The sequence below is a fragment of the Eschrichtius robustus genome, chromosome 19 (assembly GCF_028021215.1).
Source record: "Eschrichtius robustus isolate mEscRob2 chromosome 19, mEscRob2.pri, whole genome shotgun sequence".
NCBI classification, from domain to species: domain Eukaryota; kingdom Metazoa; phylum Chordata; class Mammalia; order Artiodactyla; family Eschrichtiidae; genus Eschrichtius; species Eschrichtius robustus.
This window is the reverse complement of record NC_090842.1, coordinates 7,938,637-7,961,203: the sequence shown is the minus strand read 5'-3', so window position 1 is coordinate 7,961,203 and position 22,567 is coordinate 7,938,637. Positions and strand designations below refer to the sequence as shown.

The 22,567-nt window shown below is 41.1% G+C and overlaps 1 protein-coding gene across 5 annotated transcripts; it reads left to right on the top strand.

The window, feature by feature from the left end:
- Window positions 1-18: 18 nt before the first annotated feature.
- On the top strand, window positions 19-21,409 carry CENPN (centromere protein N). Of its 5 annotated transcripts, none has more exons than XM_068528393.1 (11): window positions 26-322; window positions 2,884-3,064; window positions 4,355-4,400; window positions 6,765-6,824; window positions 7,125-7,201; window positions 13,284-13,460; window positions 15,258-15,359; window positions 16,633-16,696; window positions 18,241-18,353; window positions 20,391-20,517; window positions 20,783-21,409. In XM_068528393.1, the coding sequence occupies exons 1-11, from the start codon at window positions 291-293 to the stop codon at window positions 20,863-20,865; spliced, it is 1,062 nt and encodes a 353-aa protein (XP_068384494.1). In that variant the 5' UTR covers window positions 26-290; the 3' UTR covers window positions 20,866-21,409. The 5 variants fall into 5 exon arrangements, with proteins under 5 accessions (XP_068384498.1, XP_068384494.1, XP_068384496.1 ...); XM_068528395.1 differs by having other exon boundaries at window positions 251-435; XM_068528396.1 differs by having other exon boundaries at window positions 251-492; window positions 2,923-3,064.
- The last annotated feature ends 1,158 nt before the right edge of the window (window positions 21,410-22,567 follow it).

The window sequence follows — 22,567 nt, the reverse complement described above, 5'->3', positions numbered from 1 at the left end:
TTTTCTGGCGCTGTAGAGGGAGGGAGAGCGAGTCCGCGAAGGCGCGGCAGAGCCTGAACTTTAAGTCGAACCGACGAGCCAGATTTCGTGGCTGGGATTAAAGCATTCAAACAATATTCTCTGCTAAGAAGAGTGAGGCGGGGGCTCGGCGAGTTTCACTTCCGTCGCTCTCCCCACACGGTCCCCTGTGCCGAGGGTACAGTCCAAAGTTTGGGCTCCGGTGGGCGGGGCTCTAGGGCGGCGGGAACTGCAATTGGTGGCTTTGAAGGTGCAGCAGGCGGGAACAGCTGATGAGGAGAGAGCCAGCCGGCGATGTGGGACGGTAAGAGGACCCCTGGCGGCATGGCATCGGGCCCCCGAGCGTGGCGGGAGCCTTTAAGAAGCTACGTCCCACGCCTCTGAGGCGACTCTTTCACGACTGCCGCAAGTCCCAAGGTGCGGGATTGGCCCTTGGTCTCGGGCCGGAGGCTGGGGACTACAGTTGAGGCTGAGGTGAGGAGGGCGGTGACGCTGGGGCGTGACGTCACATCCGCCCGTGGTGGGGCGGGGCCTCACGTAGGGCCTGCGTCACGCTGGAGCCGCGCGGAGCTGTCACCGGCTAAACTTATCCCAGCCCTGGGTTGCTGCTTTCCCCAGAGTTGGGTGTCCTGGTTTTTGGTTAACCTTGGCGTCCTTCCTTTTTAGTCTTTGCAGCCTCTCGTATTACTCCTTCTGCTCCTTGTGGCAGCTCTTAGGCTGTATAGATTTCCAGGAAAGTTACTTAAAAGGGACCTTTTTTGTCATGCGTTCATTCAGCTGTTCTATCTCGAGCACCAAGCCAAGCACTGTGCTAAGCGCTCAGATGTAAAAAGAAATTAGCTAATCACAGGGAATCAGAAGAGTTTATTCGAGGGTTTTCCAACTTTATTGATGAGATTGCGTGGACTCTTTCTACCAGAATTCTTTAGAATGGCATTCCCAAAGTTTAGCCGGAATTAAGGCTCTTAGTCTTAAAGTGCAAAAATCTCAAGCCCTTCTCGGTCCCCCACACCCCCCCCGTTTAAATCGTTGGAGCCCAGGAATCTGCATTTTAACAGCCACCACCCACCCACCTCCAGTGTTTTTGATGGGAGACGTTGGCTTGATATTGTCACCGACTGTTGGACCCTAATCCTTCCCCGGTTGTTTACCTCCTCGGGCACGGCTGCTTCAGGAGAGTCTCTAAGACTTCATTGCACAAGCATTTCCACTAGACAGTTCTTGGGCTGACACTGTTCTAGATTCTAGGAATGCAGCTATGAATAAGACAAACATAGTTCCTGCCCTAGTGAAGCTGAATCAAATATTTAATGCAATAAAGTAATCAATAAGCAAGATAATTTCAGATAGTTCTGTAAAGACAAGGTGGGGAAATAACTAGATTGGGTGGTCAGGGTAAGTCTCTCTGTGAAGAAGCACGGCTGAGACCTGAATTACAAGAGCCATGTGAATATGTGCAGAAGAACCTTCTAAGCAGGGGTCACCGCAGATGCAATGGCCCTTAGCTGAAGGGATCCTCTTGTAATAGAGAAACTAGAAGGGCAGTGTAGCTGGAGCTCAGAAAGCCAAGGAGAGAGTGGTAGATGACAGGGAGGCAGGAACCAAACAACGCAGGGCCTTGTGGACCATGGTGAGGATTTTAGTCCTGACATTAAGGCAGGTGGGTCCTGCATCTGGACAAGGGAATGAGTCAGGCTCAATTTTCAGGATCCTGATGCTGCTCCCACATTCTTAATTCAGTTATTTTTCTCTCTAAACAACTCCTAATCATTCCTCTTTATTTTTAACTATTGTTTTTAGTATCCTTTTCAAAGGATTGGCTTGGCCAAAAAGTTCATGCGGGTTTTGCCATGAGATGTTACAGAAGAATCCGCACGAACTTTTTGGCCAACCCAATATATTCAACTACCCATATATTTTCAGAAGTGGGTGATGGTAATAAATTATATGCCGTGTTCAACACTTAAATGGTAGAAATACGTCACAGCCAGGATTCTTTTAGGGGAATCTCCTCTATTTGTCCTTGGAAATCCCATAGTCGTGGTGGAAGCAGGTGAGATTGACAGACTGACTTCTGCCTCTAGTCATAAACACAGCCCTTCATGATCTCTGACCTCACCTCCTCCTTTGTGCCTTTTCACTCACCACTCTGACCTCTCTGGAAGCCTCCTTCTCCCTGTCCCTTGAAGGCCCCGAGGCTTTTGCACTTGCTGTTCCATCTGCCTGGAAAGCTCCTCCACCAGCTAGCCCCATGGCTCACTCTCCCTCCGCCAAGGATTGGCTCAAATGTCACCTTCTCTCTGAGGCCCGCTCTCCATCCCCACCACCCATTGCCAGCCTGCTCCACTTTCACTGCTTCCTAACACTGCTCTGTTTTCTCCTCAGCACTTATCACTTTTAACATTTTGGGTGATTTTCCTGTTGCCTGTCTCTCCCAACTAGAAAGGACACTCCATGTTGGCAGGGATTTTTGTCTTTTTGGTTAAAGCTGTATCTATCCCCAGTGCCTAGAAAAGTGCCTGGCACACACGGGTGCTCAGTAATTTGATACATGAATCAGTAAATGAGTGAATGATTCACATGTCATTGCCATCAAAAGATCAAAACACTCTAGCCAGGAAAGGAGGGAGAGCACTAATTTTTAAAAACTCCAAAACATATTTAAATGTGCACTTAAGGAGAAAATAATTTAATCCTCCTGTTGAAACACTGTTCGCAGAGCGCCTGAAAAATGGTAAACATTTGGGTGTTTGACCTACAAATCAAAATTCTGGCTAAAAATATCATGCTGAAGATTCACTAAGTTACACTTTTGTGTTTGGTTAATACTTTATCGTGCTGTTTTTGGTTTTGTCTTTACGAAAGTGCCAAAGAGATGGATGAAACTGTTTCCGAGTTTTTCAGGAGGACCATCCTGAAAATCCCAATGACTGAAATGATGACAATACTAAAAACCTGGAATGTTTTGTCTGAAAATCAACTGCAGACTGTAAACTTCCGGCAAAGAAAGGAATCTCTTGTTCAGGACTTGGTTCTGCTTTGTGAGGTAACAGTGTTCAAAATGATTAACCTTGAACATGACGCTACCCCTTGGTTTTTTTCTTTCCTTTCCTTAGTCCAAAAGAGATGTAAGGTAGCTGCTAGGCTGTGAAGTTAGGAGGGCTACGTACCACTATAGTGGAAAAGGAACTAATTTTTTTTTTTTTTAATTTATTTATGGCTGCGTTGGGTATTCATTGCTGCACGCGGGCTTTCTCTAGTTGCGGCAAGCGAGGGCTACTCTTGGTTGCGGTGCACAGGTTCTCAGTGTGGTGGCTTCTCTTGTTGCGGAGCACAGGCTCTAGGCGCGCGGGCTCCGTAGTTGTGGCTCGCAGGCTGTAGAGCGCAGGCTCAGTAGTTGTGGCGCACGGGCTTAGTTGCTCCGCAGCATGTGGGATCTTCCCGGACCAGGGCTCGAACCCGTGTCCCCTGCATTGGCGGGTGGATTCTTAACCACTACGCCACCAGGGAAGCCCCTCCTCATTCATTTTTAAATAAATATACTTTGTGACCCAGCAATTCCACTTCGAAATTTACATATATGGAAAACATAATAAAAAATAAGGAGGTATATGTAATATCATAATTGATAAACATTTATATACCTAGTTATAGATATGTAAATATATATAAAGATGTTAACGAGCATTGTTTACACACAAAAAATTGGAAACAACTATACTTAGGAGATTAGATAAATAATGATACGTCCACATAAAATATTCTTTAACCATTAAAAAGAATAAACTAGATCTTTCTGTATAACACTGAAAGAAACTATATAATATGTAAACATATAAATATGTGTGTATAGAGCAGTGGTTCTCAGCTGGGATGATTTTGTCTCCCAGAGGACACAATGTCTAGAGACGTTTTTGGGTGTCAAAACTGTGGGATTGGGGTGCTGCTGGCTTCCAGTGGGTAGAGGCCAGGAATGCTCCTTTACATCCTAGGACAGCTTCTACAACACAGCTTTATCTGACTCAAAATGTCACTAGCACCTGGCTGAGAAAACCTGGGATAGAGGAAATCTAGATGGATACCACAGATTAAAAAAAAAAAAAGTTAAAAGTGATAAATGAGGATTAGATCGGGGAGAACAGTTGTGAGAACCTGTAATGAGACACGAATCAGAAGGTGTATGTGTTACTTAACAGGAGAGCAGAGATGGGAGACAGGTTGTCAGTAGAGTACTGAGAGGGCCCTCATCTGCTCTAAGCAATCCTAAAATGTGCTGTAGATGGGGTAGAACCACACCTATCACCACGATTACTAAAAATGGTATATTCTCTTTCAGGAGAATCGTGCAAGTCTCAAGGATGCAGCCCTTTTAGACATCATTTGTAAGTTTTGGTGATTTGTATTTATGCTTAACCAGTCCAGTTTCATCAGAGAGGCAGTTTTGTATGTAATGGCTCAGATTCTAGAGTCAAGTTGACCTGGTTTCATATTTCATCTCTGTCACTTACCAGTCTTGTGTCCTTTGCCAAGTCACACGACCTTTTTTTAAGCCTCAGACTTTTCCTAACTAAAATGGACAATAACAGCTTCTACTTCACAGGATTGTTATGAGGGTTAAATAAGATAAGACTTGAAAAGCCCTTAGCACAGTAACTGGCATACAATAAGCACATAGTTAGTGTTTGTTAGGCTTTGTATTATTATTAACAGAATTTGAAAATAGATGTCTGCGAATGTGTTCTAATTACAGTGCAGCTTGTAAGGAGTGTAAGGATTAACACTGACCGCACTTGCACGTAGTGTGGTCATGGGGGCACTAAGTGGGAGAGGCACACATGGCTCTGGGGTCTGCATGTGCAACTAGAAGGAAAGTGGGCCCCCAGCTAAGATAGGAGACACTAGAGGTGGACCAAGCTTGTCACAAATATCATGGATTAGTCTAGCACGTGTTCTATTTGAGGAAATGTCTGCATTTGTATTTAAGTCCTTGCCATTTATCATGAACTTCTACACGGGGTTTAAAAGAATCATTAACAACAAAAAGTTTTTAATCTCCATTATTACGATAACAACCTTATTCAAAGATCATTTAGCAGGCCATCTGAACTCTGAAACATAGAACCAAGGAAGAAAATACCGGAAAGAAACAAAACCCTTTGGATGCTATCTTTCAGGGCAGGCATCACATTATACCTGATTACACCTGTTTTGGACAGAACTGGATAATCAAGAATTGTCAGGCCATCGCCATAAATGGGGTGGGATGGGGAGACAAGGACGCCAAGGCACCAGAAAAAGAAAAAAAAAAAGACACAGGACAAGAAAAGTAATAAGACATTCTTAAGTTATTTGGGGTATATAGTGACGCTAAGGTTAGTGAAAATGGTAAAGCAGAATGAATACTTTGTTTATACTATATTCAAGACATTTTGTTCAGAAATGAGTAGAAGTACAAATCTGGGCAGCCAAAAACGAAGGAAGTGGTCAGGATGCCCCCCTCAGCCAAGGGCAGTAGCCTCTTTTGTGTGGGTTTGGAAAAGTTTAAAGCTGACTAGCAGCTTGCAGGCCTAGGGGAGGGTTGGCTGACCAGACTTTGATTCTTTTGCTGACCATGTTCTACTAGGCCTATGTCCTTCAGTTAACCATGGTTTTCATAAGAAACACTAAACTTGTTGTATACTCCATCATTCCCATTACTGAGAGATTTTATTAGCAAGCTCAAATTACCATCTGAACTTAAATACACAGATTGAATTCAAAGAACACGAAGAAATGTGCTGATAACTTAAGAAAAACTATTGCTAGACTTCTAAAATAAATACTAAGAAAAAAAGAAAAAAAAGTAATAAGACAAAGGCACAGCAGGTTGGTGCCATTGAGTATTGGGGCCAACAGCCCCTCGTATGGGGTGCAGAGCACCTTGGTCCTAGGTCCAAAGACACAGGGATGCAGACCGAGGTCAGCACAGGGACAGAGTAAAGCCAGGATGATAATATGTTGGGACTGAACTCAGTAACTTCCTAGGCCCATTTTTACTCCAAGATACTCTTAAGTTTGTAACTCCTGGAGGGTGTCTTCTATATCATACATTCATTCATTCATTCATCAAATATATATGTTTAATGCCAGCCAGTGGCTAGACACTGGGACTACAGCAGTGAACAAGACTAAGTCCAATATCCCACAGGTACAAGCAGTGTACAAATGAACATCTAAATGTATGCTGTAATGTCAGGTAGTGGTAAGTACTATGAAGGAAACTAAAGCAGGGCGGGATGGGGGGTCGATTTTGGTAGGGTGTTCAGGGCAGGCCATTCTGCACTGTGGCATTTTAGTAGAGACCAGAGTGAGATGTGCAGCGAGCTAGGAGAAGAGTGCTCCAGACTAAGGAAAGCCAATAGAAACACCAGTTCCAGGAGCACGTCATCCCTGGCTTGCTGCATAGATGCAGCAGTCTGTGGAGTAGACCTGTGTGGACAGAATAAATGGTCTAAGAATTAATGCTAAATCTCTACTATCCTGAGTAATTCCTTATGACTTGTTTTATTTGTCTGGAGTAAATTTAATCCATTTAAAATTTATATTTTAAATAAAGATCTGTATAACTTAATTCATAAATTACTGTTATTTTTCTCCACTTTCACATTATTAAAAATATGTATTTATAAGTTGAAAGTTCCCTGATATGATAGTTACTTGAAAGTTCTCTTGATATGATAGTAATAAGCTCTTCCTCCCTGTCTCAGATACTCAATTTCATCGGCATCAGAAAGTTTGGGATGTTTTTCAGATGAGTAAAGGACCAGGTAATGTTTTCCATTTTTAACTGAACACTTGTATTTGATGTTTTGGCAATTTAAAAGTGAGTAGCAGTTTGTTCCTCTTAAGTCTCTTTTCTTTCCAAATGCAGTGATTATTACTCATGTATAGAAAAATGAGAAATATATCTGGTGATGCTCTGTCAGGGGTACCAGCAGCGTTTGTGTGATTTGATCATTACTGCTCTTTGAGGTTACACCAAATGCTTATCTTCAGGATCTTTGTAAATGTACTGAAGACACTGTAGCTCCCTTGATTCTTCTTGATTTTTCTTTTCATTTTGACAGGTGAAGACATTGACCTTTTTGATATGGAGCAATTCAAAAGTTCATTCAAGAAAATTCTTAAGAGAGCATTAAAAAATGTAAGAATAAAATTTATCTGAATTTCCATAAAATTCAATTTCATGGCATCTGTGCACTTAAAATTCGCTACTACATTATTTTTTTCAATTTGTAAGAATTTCAGTTAGTAATATTCCATACTGTTCTATTCCGTATCAAAGACAAACTCTACTCAGTGTGAAAACTCTCCTCTCCCCTTACCTCTCAGTTCAGGGGTACTGCTTCTTTCTCAAGAGCAGCACTGCCCAGTAGGACTGTACAGCGATGGAAATGTTCTAGATCAGCACCGTCCAGGACCCAGCTAGCAGGCACGTGTGGCTACTGAGCACTTGAAGTGTGGCTGGTGTGACTGAGAAACTAAAACGTTCGTCGTGTTTAACTGTAATGAATTTTAGTTAAATGGCCCTAGGTGGCTCGTGGCCACAATGTTAGGGTAGCTCGAGAGCACCGAAGAGTCCTCAGCTGCGAGTCTGTCTCCACAGGTACCACCTCAACATCTTATCCTAGGTTGAGGTGATTGCTTTTTTTTTTTTTTTAATTTTTATTTTATATTGGACTGTAGTTGATTAACAATGATGTGTTACAGGCATACAGGAAAGTGATTCAGTTATACCCATACAAGTATCCATTCTTTTTCAAATTCTTTTCCCATTTAGGTTATTACAGAATATTGAGCCGAGTTCCCTGTGGTATACAGTAGGTCCTGAGGTGATCAGTTTTTAACAGCCTCCCCTACTTCATTCCCTTTCCACCTTACTCTGCCTTAGTCCTCCTTGCATATAAAGACATGCCAAAAACTCTGTCCCATTCACCGTGCTCTGGCCGTCCTCTCTGGCATAGTGGTGTTCCCTCTTCTCTGATAAACTCCTTGACCTGTCTCTCCATCCCCTTACCTCATCCTGTCTCTAACTGGTCCTGCTTTCTACTTACCCACCTGTCACCCAACATATTCCCTCATCTCCTTTCTTATAATGACCCTCTGTGTGTGCTGTGAATCCATCTCCTATGTCCTCATCCAACATACCTGCTTTATTTTCCTCTGTTCTCTTGCATCCTTAATCTCTTGCCTCTTCTGATTCCTACTCTACTGCTTATAAATGTGCTCAGGTCTCAGTAAAAGTACATCCTTTCCCCAGGCTCATCCTCAAGCTCTGTTCTTTCTGCCACAAGACTCTTGGAGGGAAATATTTCTTCTTGCTCCTGATGTGTCCCACACGTGGAAGCAATCCCATTGGCCCCTCCTCACCGACCCCTTCACTTTCCTCCAGCAGGAGCAGGGCCTTAGCCTGAGTGAGAGCAGCTGCCTGCAGGGAGCACCTACTCTGGTCTATTCCTCCAGGGCCGGCTCTGCACCTGCAGGGAGACCACTCAGAGTGGTCCTGCCAGTTACCATGTAGGCTGCTCTGCCTGCTTCTGGATTTGGTATCAGGAGGGCCACTTGCCTGGAGCAAACTCCCCATTCCTTTAATCGCTGTATTTTTTAAAACATTTCAATAACCCTTAAGACAAGTCAACCCGGCCCCTACCCCCAATTACTCTTGTCAAAAATGTTCTAACTGTTTCTCCAGATGACTCTTAGAAACATTTTCTCAGGTTTACAGAACAAAACAAAATCTTCAGCCTTTTGAGTAGGGGTGCATTTATTTATTTTTTGACTGTGCCACACGGCTTATAGAATCTTAGCTGCCTGGCCAGCAATTGAACCCAGGACCTCAGCAGTGAAAGCACAGAGTCCTAACCACTGGACCACCAGGGAATTCCCTGCATTTAATTTATAAATTAATTCAAAGAAAATTGTGAACCAAGAGAAGGTATGTCTCCTTTTTTTTAAAATTCTGTGAATAAGCAAGCACTTTTTTCTACCTTGCTCCTAAGTTCTTATTTTGGATTATATTATTTGAAAACTCTTCTTACCATGAAATTATGAACTTTGCAGACGTTACAGGAGAGTCCTGTCTGGACTGTGGCTGTGGCACATGCACCTGCTTTTTTTTTTTTTTTTTTTTAAAACAAAGAGCCTCATTACCACATATAACCCCTGGCCAGCCCTCCAGAAGTGTTGTGGATGTGTGGTTTGGACCCTTCTGGAAGCAGCCTTCTTATGAAGGTGAACATGACTGGCTAACTCATCTTGAGAAACACTCGCAGCAAACACTCCCACCCTACTTCACCCAAAACAAGAAACCTAGAGAGTGTCTCTCTCTCTCTCGGGTCCAGTTCAGAGTTTCTCTGCATCTTCCCTCCCAGCACCTTCTCCTCACTTGATGGTCTTTCCTGTCCCTCTTTTAGGCACCAGGAACTTCTGTTCTCTTAACCCCAGGCCACTGCCCTCACCACGCAAGGAGAAAAGAGTCTGAAACATTCACATTTCCTCCCACTTTGATGCCCACATATTTCAGTTGTTAGATTTCTCTTTTCTTATCACTACCAAAAGCTTTTGCCTCCTGAATGAATTTCAGGCACACTAGCGGTGGAGGCTGGGGGGACAAAGGAGCTTTTTTACTGATCATATCTGTCCTGCCTGAAAGACCAGCTAGAGAGTGACGTGCTGTGTATGCGGCAGGTTTTAGATGAGGAGGATGAGCAAGTAAAGGCCGTGTGTCTTCTCTGTCTCCCCGTCCCTCTACTCCGAGCTGGAGTCCACATGTCCTCACCCCCTTCCTCAACTGACTGAGGACTCCCGGCTTATCTCCACCTTCCTCCACATAACTTAACTAGTGGCTGAATAACCCCACTTTCCCAAAGGCTGATAATGGTGACGTCATGACAAAAAGCATCTCCTCGTGCCCAGGAGTGAAGAGTGACTCACCTGCTGCTCTAGGACAGGCACCTTAACCTTTTTGTGCCAAGGACCCTTTGGCTACTAGTGAAGCTTATGGACCACTTCTCAGAAAAGTGTATTTAAATGCTATAAAATAAAATCCATAGACTCACAGGGGAAACAAATGATATTAAAAATACAGTTATTAAGGTATTAAAATGCCAAATTGTGATAAGTAATGCATGTGCTTCTTTATTAACACAATAAATAATCCCATGATGGATCTAAAAGCAACTAGTTTCAAAGTACTAATAGGTGTAAATGATATTTTTGAGGCATGTGCAACAGTTATGATAAGAGTATTTAGGATTTCTATGGACAACAAAGTAACAGGTCCTAAAATTCCACTGTTTTGATGCCTACTTTCCAATTGAAGGAGATGCTAAATTTCAGTTAGAAATTAGTACAAATAAAGATGAAATTTTTCCCCCACCAAGTCCACAGATGCCCTGAATTCTAACCATGGACTTCAGGTAAAGAACTCCTGCCCTGAACCAATGGGGGAGAGAAGCTGATATGAGAGGACACAGGGAGCCTAACTGGGGAGTGATGGGTGGAGAGTGAGTGAGTGAGTGAGTGTGTGTCTGTGTGTCTGTGTGTCTGTGTGTGTGTGTGTGAGAGAGAGAGAGAGAGAGAGGGAAGATTAACTGCACATCTTACCAGGTAAAACTCTTCAAGATACAAAGTTCTTGGAAAAACTTACAAAGAAGAGACAAACTAAAAACTGTTTCAGTTGTAAGGTAGCACACTTTCTGTCCCTTTCTATGCCTGTATCATGTAGTATAATAATGATGGTCTGTGTTAAGTATGTTAATGTGTTAAATATGTGGTGATTCTTTGTATTGTAAGCTTCATTTGATTCTCACGCCAAACATACGTATGTTCAGTAGCTTGTGGGCCTTGGCCAGTTACTGACAGTTGATGGCTAGTGGAGGATACCCTGGCCAAGAGAACAGTCCCAGTTTCGCCAAACCACTTAGGACCCTTGGCCACACTCGTTTATGTCATCTTAAATTTTTTTTTTTTAATTTTTTGGCTGTGCCACATGGCATGTGGGATCTTAGTTCCCTGACCAGGGATCAAACCCGCGCCCCCCGCATTGGAAGCACGGAGTCTTAACCACTGGACCGCCAGGGAAGTCCCTTGGCTGCACTCGTTTAAGCTTGAGCAATATTAATCTGAGCTCTCCTCTGTGAAATGCTTTATCCCAGGTATTGCAGGATGATATCCATTGAGGTAGTTTCTTGGGAAAATAATAAATGTCTATATTTGGGTCCTGCCTCTACAGGTATCTGAGTATCTTCTTTACTGTAAGAATGTGAGATGGAGCATTGGCCAGCCGGGCCAGGATTACACTGACTCTGTGGACGCCCTTTCCTCTTAGCCTACTGATTTTTAACCTTTGTTTGGACTATAGACCCTTATGAAAATTTTGATAAGTGGCATAGCACCTCTCTAGAAAAGCATACCTTTAGACATGTCCATCCAATGGTGCATCCAATTCAGGAGGTCACAGACCTCTTTAAGTCCCTTCATGAGCCCTCACTTAAGTTATCCTTATTCTAGACTAGCGACTACCTGACTCCGTTGAATGCTACCAATTTTCTCCTAGTGAAAATGTGCCCTCCGTATACTACACTCAATGTTGACTTTACACACTTTTCTTTCGTAATGTGATGCAAAGAGGCTATTCAGAATAAGATCCTGTCCTCTTCCATTCAAGCTGGCAGAGGTCCATTGCATGCCTGTTGGGGCCGAGGGCTGTGCTGCTCACCCAGGGGAAGGTCAGACTGCTCTGTACCCTCCATGCCCCTTGTCCTGGGTTCCTTGTCTGATACACTGAGGAAATTTGGGGAAGCAACCAGATAAAGAGTGGGCAGAGTCAAAATACAGTCGGCCCTCCATATACATGGGTTCCGCACCCATGGATTCAACCAACCACAAATGAAAATATTCAGGAAAAAAAATTCTAGAAAGTTCCAAAAAGCAAAACTTGAATTTGCTTTGGGTCAGCAACTGTTTGCATAGCATTCATGTTGTATTTATGATTATTTACATGGCATTTACTTTCTATTAGGTATTATAAGTAACCTGGAAATGATTTAAAGTATGTGGGAGGATCTCATAGGTTATTTGCAATTACTACACCATTTTATATAAGAGACCTGAGCATCCTTGGATTTTGGTATCCTGGTATCTGAGAGGGGTCCTGGAACCAATCATCCAGAATCCTTAGGGACAACTGTAACTGCCTTCTTTGCTAATGTCAGCAGCCATGTGATCACCAGGAATAAGATACAAGACGGAGGAAATAAAGAGATGTGAGCAGGGGATTCCCTGGTGGTCCAGTGGTTAGAATTCCACACTCTCACTGCCGAGGGCCCGGGTTCAATCCCTGGTCAGGGAACTAAGAACCCACAAGCTGCGCAGCACAGCCAGGAAAAAAAAAAAAAAAAACAGGGATGTGGGCAAGCCAAGTGCGCCTGTCTCAAGTATCTCCAGGGTCTGAGCTGCAAGGGGGGCTAATAATCTAGGAGTGAGCTATTAAATTCCATAGAAACTGGCAATCATATTTAAAAGTTTAGAAAGGTCTATATTTTATCCATGAAATGGAAACCGTGTAGAATTTCTTATAGTCTCGCTATGTAACTTTGCTTTGGGGTAATTTTTAGCACCTGAGCTAAATGCATAAAAGCATTAGGATTAGTATTTTTTTAAGCCCACTGCTACATAGAAATCTTACTATTAAACTTTACAGTGCACGCTAGGTCTGTGTTCAATGCTAAAAATGCTTCCTTATAAGATATCTCATTTGTGAGGCTGCCTTGCTTCATAAACTCTTATAGTTTTTCAGAACAAAGCCCAAGAAATTATTGAAAATTTCTGATGTCATATCCTGCTTGTAGGATTTAAAATTTTTTTCCTTCCAAAAGACTTTGCAAGGCATGAATGTATCTTTACAAAACGACCACAAAATATTTTCCCAAAGATTTCCCAAAACACTGTAATGAAAAGTAGGAGAGGGACTTCCCTGGTGGTCCAGTGGTTAAGACTCCATGCTTCCACTGCAGGGGGCATGGCTTCAATCCCCGGCTGGGCAACTAAGATCCTGCATGCCTCACAGCACGGCCCAAAAAAAAAAAAACAGAGGAGAAAAGACTGCCAGATCTCAGCCGGTGTGCAAGATTATAGTAACATCCTTCACCCCTAAAAAGCACCTGTTGTTGGTGCCACATGAGATTTTAATTAGGAAACTTACATCTTTTTTTTTTTTAAATAAGGTGACAGTCAGCTTCAGAGACGCTGAGGAGAATGCAGTATGGATTCGAATTGCCTGGGGAACACAGTATAGAAAGCCAAACCAGTACAAACCTGCTTACGTGGTGTATTATTCCCAAACTCCATATGCCTTCACTTCTTCCTCCCAACTGAAAAGCAATCTACCCCTTCTGGGTCAGGTATGGAACCAATTACTATAAGCTATAACTCTGTATTATCCTTATCTCAGGTCCATGTAGGTTTAAACTGCTCAATATCATTTGATATATAAAATGCGACCTGTAGGGGGACTTCCCTGGCGGTCCAGTGGTTAAGACTCCGCGCTTCCACTGCATGGGGCACAGGTTCAGTCCGTGGTCAGGGAACTAAGATCCAGTATGCTGCACGGCGCAGCCAAATAAAAAAATACCACCTGTAATTCTTGATCTCCTAAAATAAGAAGCAGAAAGTGTTATTATTCTACAAGTGGGAGCACAGCATAAGCATTGGTTTAGAACTCTTCATTACTGTCTTGTAATTGAGAAGTAGTACACAATCAAGGTAAAAATCCAACCAACATAGAAGTCTCTGAACAGTCTTTTAAGACTCCATACCCTTCTGCGCAATCCCACTCACCCAAAATAACTGCTTTTAACAGTTCTGCTATTTCCTTTCAGAAGATGTTTTATTACAAAAACCACGCTGGTACATAGGGTCTGTAATTTGCTTTTTCTAACTTAACAGAACATTTCAATGAGGTTACATATGAATGTACCTCACTACATTTTCATGACCTCATCATTTGCCTATTAATGAACATTACTTTCATTTGTAACCATTTTCCCCACATTGCGTACACAAGAAGAGTGCTTTAACAGAAGATGGTCCCCTGGTCAGAGCCTGCTTCTGTTTATGGCTCTGCCTTTGTTATCACAGGCTTCCTAGCATCTTCCCCCAAATAAGCCCTCCCTAAATTAGCCTGGCAACTGCTGCTGCTTCCACCGTCTTAACATGCACAACTACAATGGTGCTTCAGTTGGTTCCAGAGCTGATTGTAGATAAGCAGCTCTGCCGTCCTGGCTGCATCATCTCTAGTGCCGAGTAGAACACCAAGTCCTCCAGGCAGGCGGACTTGTCATTTAAGTTCCTTAGGTGTTTACTGAAATGGCAGAAGGATTGCTACTGCTGCTCAGTTCTGTTTCTTTCTAACACTTAACTCTCCTTTACATCTGGAGTCTCTCCTCCACAATAAACAGTGGTTTTCCATCCACTGACAGCCAGGTGAGTCCACCATATCCCACCTAGTTTAAACATCGCCCCAAAAGCTAATGTTCTTTTCTAATGTGTATCTTAAGGCAAACCTATTTCTACCCTCTAGTTCCAGGTAAATACCTTATGCTACTAATTCTGTTTCAGTCTTCCAACTTGTTTCCCCAGATGATGGGAAGCTTTTATAAGTTGCATTTAATTTGCACTTTTTTCTTCAAAATTTGTCCTAGAGCGTACATACATATTTGCATTTTTGTATGGCAGTATCGTAGTATTAATGACTAGTAATCGAAAATGGTAACATTTGAGTATTCACTGTTTATTCTTAACTCTGAATTTCATTTATTATAATTCCTAACTTTAAACAGGATCGCTTTGGGACTTCCCTGGCGGTCCAGTGGTTAAGAGTCCGTGCTTCCACTGCAAGGGGCACGGATTCGATCCCTGGTTGGGGAACTAAGATCCCACATGCTGCTTGGTGCAGCCAAGAATTAAAAAAAAAAATATTTTTTTAAATAAAAAAAATAAACAGGATCACTTTTCTAAAAATGGTATTACAAAAGACCTTGCATTTGTGAGAATCTTAATGCCATTAGCCCCTGTTTTCGTTTTTCAAGCTAAGTAACAGGCCATGAGATTTAATTGTTCTGGATTTTTTCCTGAACAAGTATTGTAAATACAGAGATAGACACAGTAATGCTAATAGTCTTGCTAATTTTCCCTTCAAGGCACTGACAATTGCTAGCAAACACCATCAGATTGTGAAAATGGACCTCAGAAGCCGGTATCTGGACTCTCTTAAGGCTATTGTTTTTAAACAGTATAATCAGGTGAGCCCATCAGTGACTATTTAAAGTTAAGTCTCCGTTTTCTCTTTCACACATAATTTAGAAGCTGAGCAGGTGGGAAAGTCTACCTCCAGTGCCAGGAGATCACGTCAGATATCCCTGAAGTGCAGAAAGTTTTCAGTTAACATGAAAGGAAACAATATAATTTCTCACTCTCATCTTTTTATAGTTGCGTTGTATTTTATACTGCCCATTAGTCACTGGGGTCTATGTTATAGGTCCCCGTTTCCAAATCATCTATTCCAATCAGAATTTATTTTCTCTTCAGAGTAACTCGACACTGTCTTTTGAAGCTGATTATATTATTCTGTTCTGCAAGAGAGAAGCAGATTTTTTTGTCCCATCAGTCAAGCAGCTGATACAGGAGTTGGAAGTAAAGGAGAAGGCATTGGTTTATTAAGTCCCACAATTTATTTGTCAAAATTATTTGAACGCATTGTTCCCCTTTAATGATAAGAACGGATCTGGCCTTGCTCCCAGGCTCAGGGATTTTTTTTTTTTTTCCTCTGCATGGCATCTGTGTGCTCATATGTTCAGACTCCTATAGGATTGTTAAGGCTCTGTGTATATCTTTGAGCCCTTAGGTATGTTATACTTATGTATTTTCATCTGTTCTAAGTAGAAAGAAGTGATGGCTCTCTGCAAGCTACTCTTTAAGGAAAAAATCTAACATTAAGAAGTTAGATAATGATTTTCTCCCACAGCAGCCCCCCCCTCTTACCTACCACCCTCCTACCAAATTGCTATCAACGGTTCTCCTATGACAGTTGCGTTTCTAGGAAAATTCATATTGTCAAACACTTAATTATAAAAACAATGGCTTCAGTGGGGAAAGTAAGCGAAGGGGTCTGAGAGGTTCAGACTTACAATAGGAAAGTTACTTTTCGATAAGGAATCTCAGCAAATTTTTTACAGTTATAAAGACATAGATATAAAGCTGAAACATCACATTGTAAATGCTGCCTCTGATTCCTCTAGCTTTTGCATTCACCAGCTATACTTCTTCCAGGTCCATTTTTCACGTTAACAAGGTACAGAGCTCCTCAAACAAAGCAGCCATGTTGCTGGCATTCTCTGCCAACATCGCTCTAGGAGAAATGCTCAACTCAGTATGCAAATGGCCTCAAATCTTTGTGTTGGGAAAAACTAAAGATAAGATTTGCCATACTTTTGTACATTAAAACCAATTAATATCTATACTTCAAGGTGATAAAATTAGGAAAACATTCACTTTTTTCTTTTTTCTTTTTCCTAGACCTTTGAAACTCACAACTCTACTACACCTCTACAAGAAAGAAGCCTTGGGCTAGATATAAATAGTATGTGTGTTTTAAGATAAAACTGAAATTTGGAAGGACATTCCTTTTCAGATTTCTGTCACCCAGGAAAACATTTATGTACCAGGATTGTGATTCAAAAGTATTTACTGTTTTCAGAAAATTGAAAATTAAATTTCTGTTGAAGTGGGGAAGCTAAGCTACCATAATCTCTTTTAGAATTTACTAGACTGGCATCTAATAATAATCACAACAAAACCAAAAATTAACTAACAGTTGTTGAGCATTTCTTCTGTGCCAGGCACCATACTAAGGTGTTTATATGAGTCATTTCCTATTTCTTCACAGCAGTCCCATGAACAAGCTCTTTTCATCAGGAAACTGGGTTTCAGAGAGGTTTAGTAACTTGTCAGGCAAAATCACATAGCTAGGAATTGGCAAAGCCAGGAGTGAAATCCGAATCTGAGCCTGGAGCCCAGGCTCTTAATGCTTCCTGAGTACTTTATTGCATCTCGCAGGTATTGCGTTATTTACAAATTGAAGGTTTGTGGCAACCCTGCGTTGAGCAAATCTCTCGGCGCCATTTTTCCAGCAGCATTTGCTCATTTCATGTCTCTGTGTCACATTTTCGTAATTCTCACAATATTTCAAACTTTTTCATTATTATTATATTTGTTATGGTGATCTGTGATCAGTGATCTTTGATGTTACTATTGCAAAAAGATTACAACTCCCTGAGGGCTCAGATGATGGTTAGCATTTTTTAGCAATAAAGTACTTTTTAAATAAGGTATGTACATTGTCCTTTTAGACATAATACTGTTGCACATTTAATAGACTGCAGTACAATATAAACATAACTTTTATATGCACTGGGAAACTAAAAACTTCATGTGACTCACTTTATTGCAGTGGTATATAACTGCACCCGCTTATCTCTGAGGTGCGCCTGTAATCAGAATTGTTACGCTGTTGGTACTCACAGGTGACATGAGTCCTTTCCTAGAAAACCCAAGACAATAGAGTATGAAACTACTAATGTGGATCAGAAAGTTCAGAAAAGTGATGGGGTACAATATAGATTTATAAAAATGAAAATGTTCCTCTCTCTTGGCAGTGATTTGGCAATAAAATGAAATGGTACAGCCATTATGAACTAAACATATTTATGACTTTCCAATGGCATAAGAACTGCTATTGATTTTATGTTAAGTAAAGAAAGCAGGATACAAAATTGTGTGTATTTTATAATCCCAGTTTAAAAAATACATATCTTTTTATTCACTGAAAAAAGGGTTAGACAAATAGATTAAAATGTTAACAGTACTTATCTCTGTGTGGTGGAATTATGGGTGATTTTTATTTTCTCTTACCAGCCTATACTTTCCAGCTTTTCAACAATAAGAAATTATTACAATCGAGAAGAAACAGTAAACATTATTTTTAAGTTATACAAGCAAGTTGAAAGGTTAGGAATGAAAGGATGATACTTTATGGATGAAATATATTAACATATATAAAATATATAATATTATAATAATATTAAATATATAACAGCTGTTTCTCTTGAAATCTTCCATCTGTAGTGGATTCAAGGATCATTCATGAAAACAAAATAGAAAAAGAGAGAGTCCAGAGAGTGACTCAAGAAATTTTTGGAGACTATCCACAACCAAGACTAGAATTTGCACAATATAAGGTAGGACACTGCTATAAACTAACTACAAGTTATCAATATTTTTTAAAAAGAACTAAAACTGTAAGTGGAAAACAGATCTAAGAAACTGTCTCTCATTCATTTGTCACTTTAATGTTGTATAATAAGTTTATGAGTTAAAATAGACTTCTTTATCATATTTAGTAAGTTCCTCTGTTGCAAAGGAGACCTTTGGAAATGTTGAATTTGCCTTTTCATTTAACCTTTCATATTAATTCAGTTATGTATAACCAGCTGTGATCTGTATTTTTGAGAAAAAAAAAAAAAAAGGTAGGTTATACCTTTCTAGCCCACCCACACCTAGAACAATGCTTGCACATGGTCAGTGCTCATAAATACTTATTAAATAAAAGAGTGAGTAAATAAGTCATTACAAAGCCCAGTTGGCATCACGTGGAGAAAACCCAGCAGCCTGCAAACCTGGCTCGTTCCAGAAGCTTGCCCACCAGGAAAGCCAGGTTGGGGGCAAGCCCATGGCCACCATTAGAAGAATTCAAGGCTTTATATCACCATCACCCTAGTCTAATACTCATGCTCATACTCCTAACACCCCCTCCCCTCAAACCTTCCAATAAAATTCTTTCTGCTTAGAAGGAACCTTCTGCAGCTACGGACCACACTTTAAGTCTACCATTGATCTGCTCACTCAGGCCCAGTGCCTGTTTGGTTTGATTTGTTTTTAGTGGGAAAAGTTGACTGACACCTTTCAAGTTATGCTCCCTGAATGGCAGGTTTCAACCCATTTCTTTTGAACAGCTCACACTCTTAAGACAGTCATTCTCAAAATGTGGTCCCTGGACCAGCAGAATCAGCCTCAGCTGGGAATATGGGTAAGAAATGCAGGTTCTTGGCCCCATTCTAGTCCTACTGGATCACGGACTCTGGAGGTGGGTCCCAGACATCTGTCTTCACAAGCCCTCTAGCCGATTCTGCACAGAGAACCACTGATGTAGGATACATAAGATTTAGTCCACAAAACTTCTCTTTATACACATCTTAGAATGGGTCTATTCTATAAGTCAAGGCACACATTTATTCATACCTGCTACTAATTCTTCCCTACCTTTTCTATTTTGAAAAATGTCAAACCTTCAGAAAACATGCAAGAATATTACAATGAGCATTCATTTCCCCTTTGTTTCAAAATTTACTAATCATTAACATTTTGCCACATCTGCTTTCTTTCTTTCTCTTTCTTTATTCTGAACCATTTGAATTAGTTGCAGACATTACTCACCCTCTAAATATTTCAGCATTCTGTCTCTAAATTTTAAGGATCATTTTAAGTTAAAAAAATGAAGTTAGAATCTAAGAGCCGAGTACCTACTGAAGTAGCAGTACTTATATATTTGATGATATGAAGGAACTGTTATTAATTTTTTTAGGTGTGGTAATGTGATGGGGGTGAGGTTTTGAAAAAGAGTCCTTTTTAGGACTCTTTTAGATACATTGAAATACTTGCAGGTGGGACACTATGGTGTCTTGGATTTGCTTCGAAATAATCCAGTGGGGGTGGGCAGTAGGGAAAGGAGGGTCGAGTAATGGATGGAACAAGACCAGTCATTGTTTCAGCTGGGTGATGTGCACGTGGGGACTCATCACACTGCGCTCCTCACTTTTGTATGTTTTCTAAATCTTCTATAATAAGAAGTTAAACTGCGGTAGTGACTCAAAACACATGACATTTTTACATTGAAATGACAGATTACAAAAAACAGTGCTCATTTTCCATTAAGAATGCAAACCTAATGCTCAGGTAAAGGGCATCTGAGGGCGGAACCGACATGCAAGGTCTCCTGTGTGTCAGGCACTGTGCACGCTTGGCTTTTTGCATGTGATATTGTTGGATATACTGGTTGCCCTCAACGTTTGCAATTAGCAAATTAAATGGTTCCCACCCCCATTAGTCCCTGTGTTTCTTGATAACAAGAATTAGTGAAATACACAATCCTATTTCTTTATATTTTGCCATTGCAACTGATATATTTAATCGTCACTTAAAAATATATCTGTTGACAGCTTGAAACGAAATTCAAAAGTGACCTAAATGGGGGCATCCTGGCTGAGAGAGAAGAACCCCTCCGGTGCCTGGTTAAGTTCTCTAGCCCCCATCTTCTGGAAGCACTGAAATCCTTAGCACCAGCCGGTAAGTAGTCAGCATACTTCATCAGCCAGAAGAATTAACAACATACTACATTCGACCCTCTCTTTGCTGACTAATTGCCCCTGAGCTTTCTCATGGCTCTCGTCTGCTATCCCATCATGCCCTGTTTTGCATATTCTGCTTCACTTAATGGGGGTCCATGATCCACCCTCTAATCTTGGTCATTTTTAAACTGACTCAAATCGTTGTCCCTGTGATTATTTTCATTTTCTTTTCTTTTCTTTTTTTTTTTTTTTTTTAATTTCAGGTATTGCAGATGCACCACTTTCTCCATTGCTCACTTGCATACCCAATAAGGGAATGAATTATTTTAAAATTAGAGATAAATAAGATGTATGTGGTTTTGTAAGCACAGCATCCTTGACTGTATTGCATATGCATTTTATAATGACTAGCTGGATAGCTTCTATCTGCAAACTTGTTTTAGAGATTAATCCTTGATGTTGACGATTTAGAAATGTTCAGTATAATTCTTGGGACTGATTCTTTCCTCCTCCTGCAAAGCATAGCAGTTGTGGGACTTTAAGATGTGACAGGATGTCTTTTTTTCTCACTCCTGTCTCTCCTCAATCCTGGAGAGGTCTGGTTCCAGTTGCTGGTTTCCAGGGATTTTCTCTTAAGCCTTGGATCACAGAAAGAAGCAACAAGAAACTATACCCAACCCAAAACTTTCCAGGAGAATCATAAAATTGGTCCATTCAAAAGGTAGAATTGGGCCCATTAAGTTATTATTGCAGGAGGTAGCCTATCAGTTGATTCAGCTATATAAAATAATGATTTCATTGTAAATATGATACTTCTCATCTATTTTATCATACATATGGCATTCCAACTGACAGATAATATACAGGTTTGTGAATAAAGATATTTAAAAACGGGTGTATCGGTCACTTTTGGTGAAAATCCTTCAGTGATCATCACTAAATCGCATGTCCTTTTACAATAACACTTTAAAATCTACTCCCTATCTTGATCCACAAAGGATTTGGGGTTATAACAACATATGTTACAATTATGATAAAATCAAAAGGTGAGGAAATCTGGGCAAATGAAGGACAGAAAAAGAATAGGAGGACAAAATAAAACTAGAGGTAAGATTACCACGTAAGAACATACAAGTGCCTCCTCAACTGCTAGAATAAAAGGGAAAATTTGGATGGCGTTAGCCAGTGGCCAAAGCAGAGGAGAAAAACACCAATTTAAATGAGATATTTAAAAACTGGTATATCAGTTACTTCTGATGAAAATCAAAAAGAGGCTTAATATACAGATAAAACACAATCAGAAGAGGCTAAACAATGCTTTATACCAATATAGTGTATTGGTATTGTCTATACCAATACCAATAGGTATTTTATGTGAAATATATTTGTTTAGATTTAATTAGCAAATGGCTTAGACACTTCAGTTATCTCAGAGTGAGGCACTGAGTCTGTAGGGGCTTAATAACGCTAATTTTTTTTGTAGACCACAGTCATGGTTTAGAGCATCTGTTCCTACGTGCACACAAATGGTAGGCACTTCTACTCAGTGCCTGAATGCCCACATTAGGTCTGCACAGAGGCCCTGCAGGTTCCTGGGATGGTTTCCCACAGGCTCACAGCCCTTTCTGGTGCTTTGCAGGGATGTACAATGAGAGCCTGAACGAGAAGGACACTAATCATATTGGGTTGGCCAGAAAGTCCCTTTGGGTTTTTCTGTAAGATGTTACAGAAAAACCCAAAGGGACTTTCTGGCCAACCCAGTATTACCCAGCCTACAGTGGAATCACTTGAGGCTGCACCCTGCAGCCCTCCCAGACAGAGGCTTCTGCTTCAGGAAATGAGATACAGGGAATGCTTACCTGGTATGTGCTTGAGGGTCCAGAGCCACATACGCCATTCAGACGCAGTCGTGGGATCAGATGGAGCAGTAAATGCAGATCCAAGGATCTCTAGGCCAAAGGAATTTACTGCACGTTAGGTAGGGTCTCCAAAAATGAAAAAGACCTAATGTTTACTGAGCACTTACTATGTGGCAGGCGCTGTGCCAA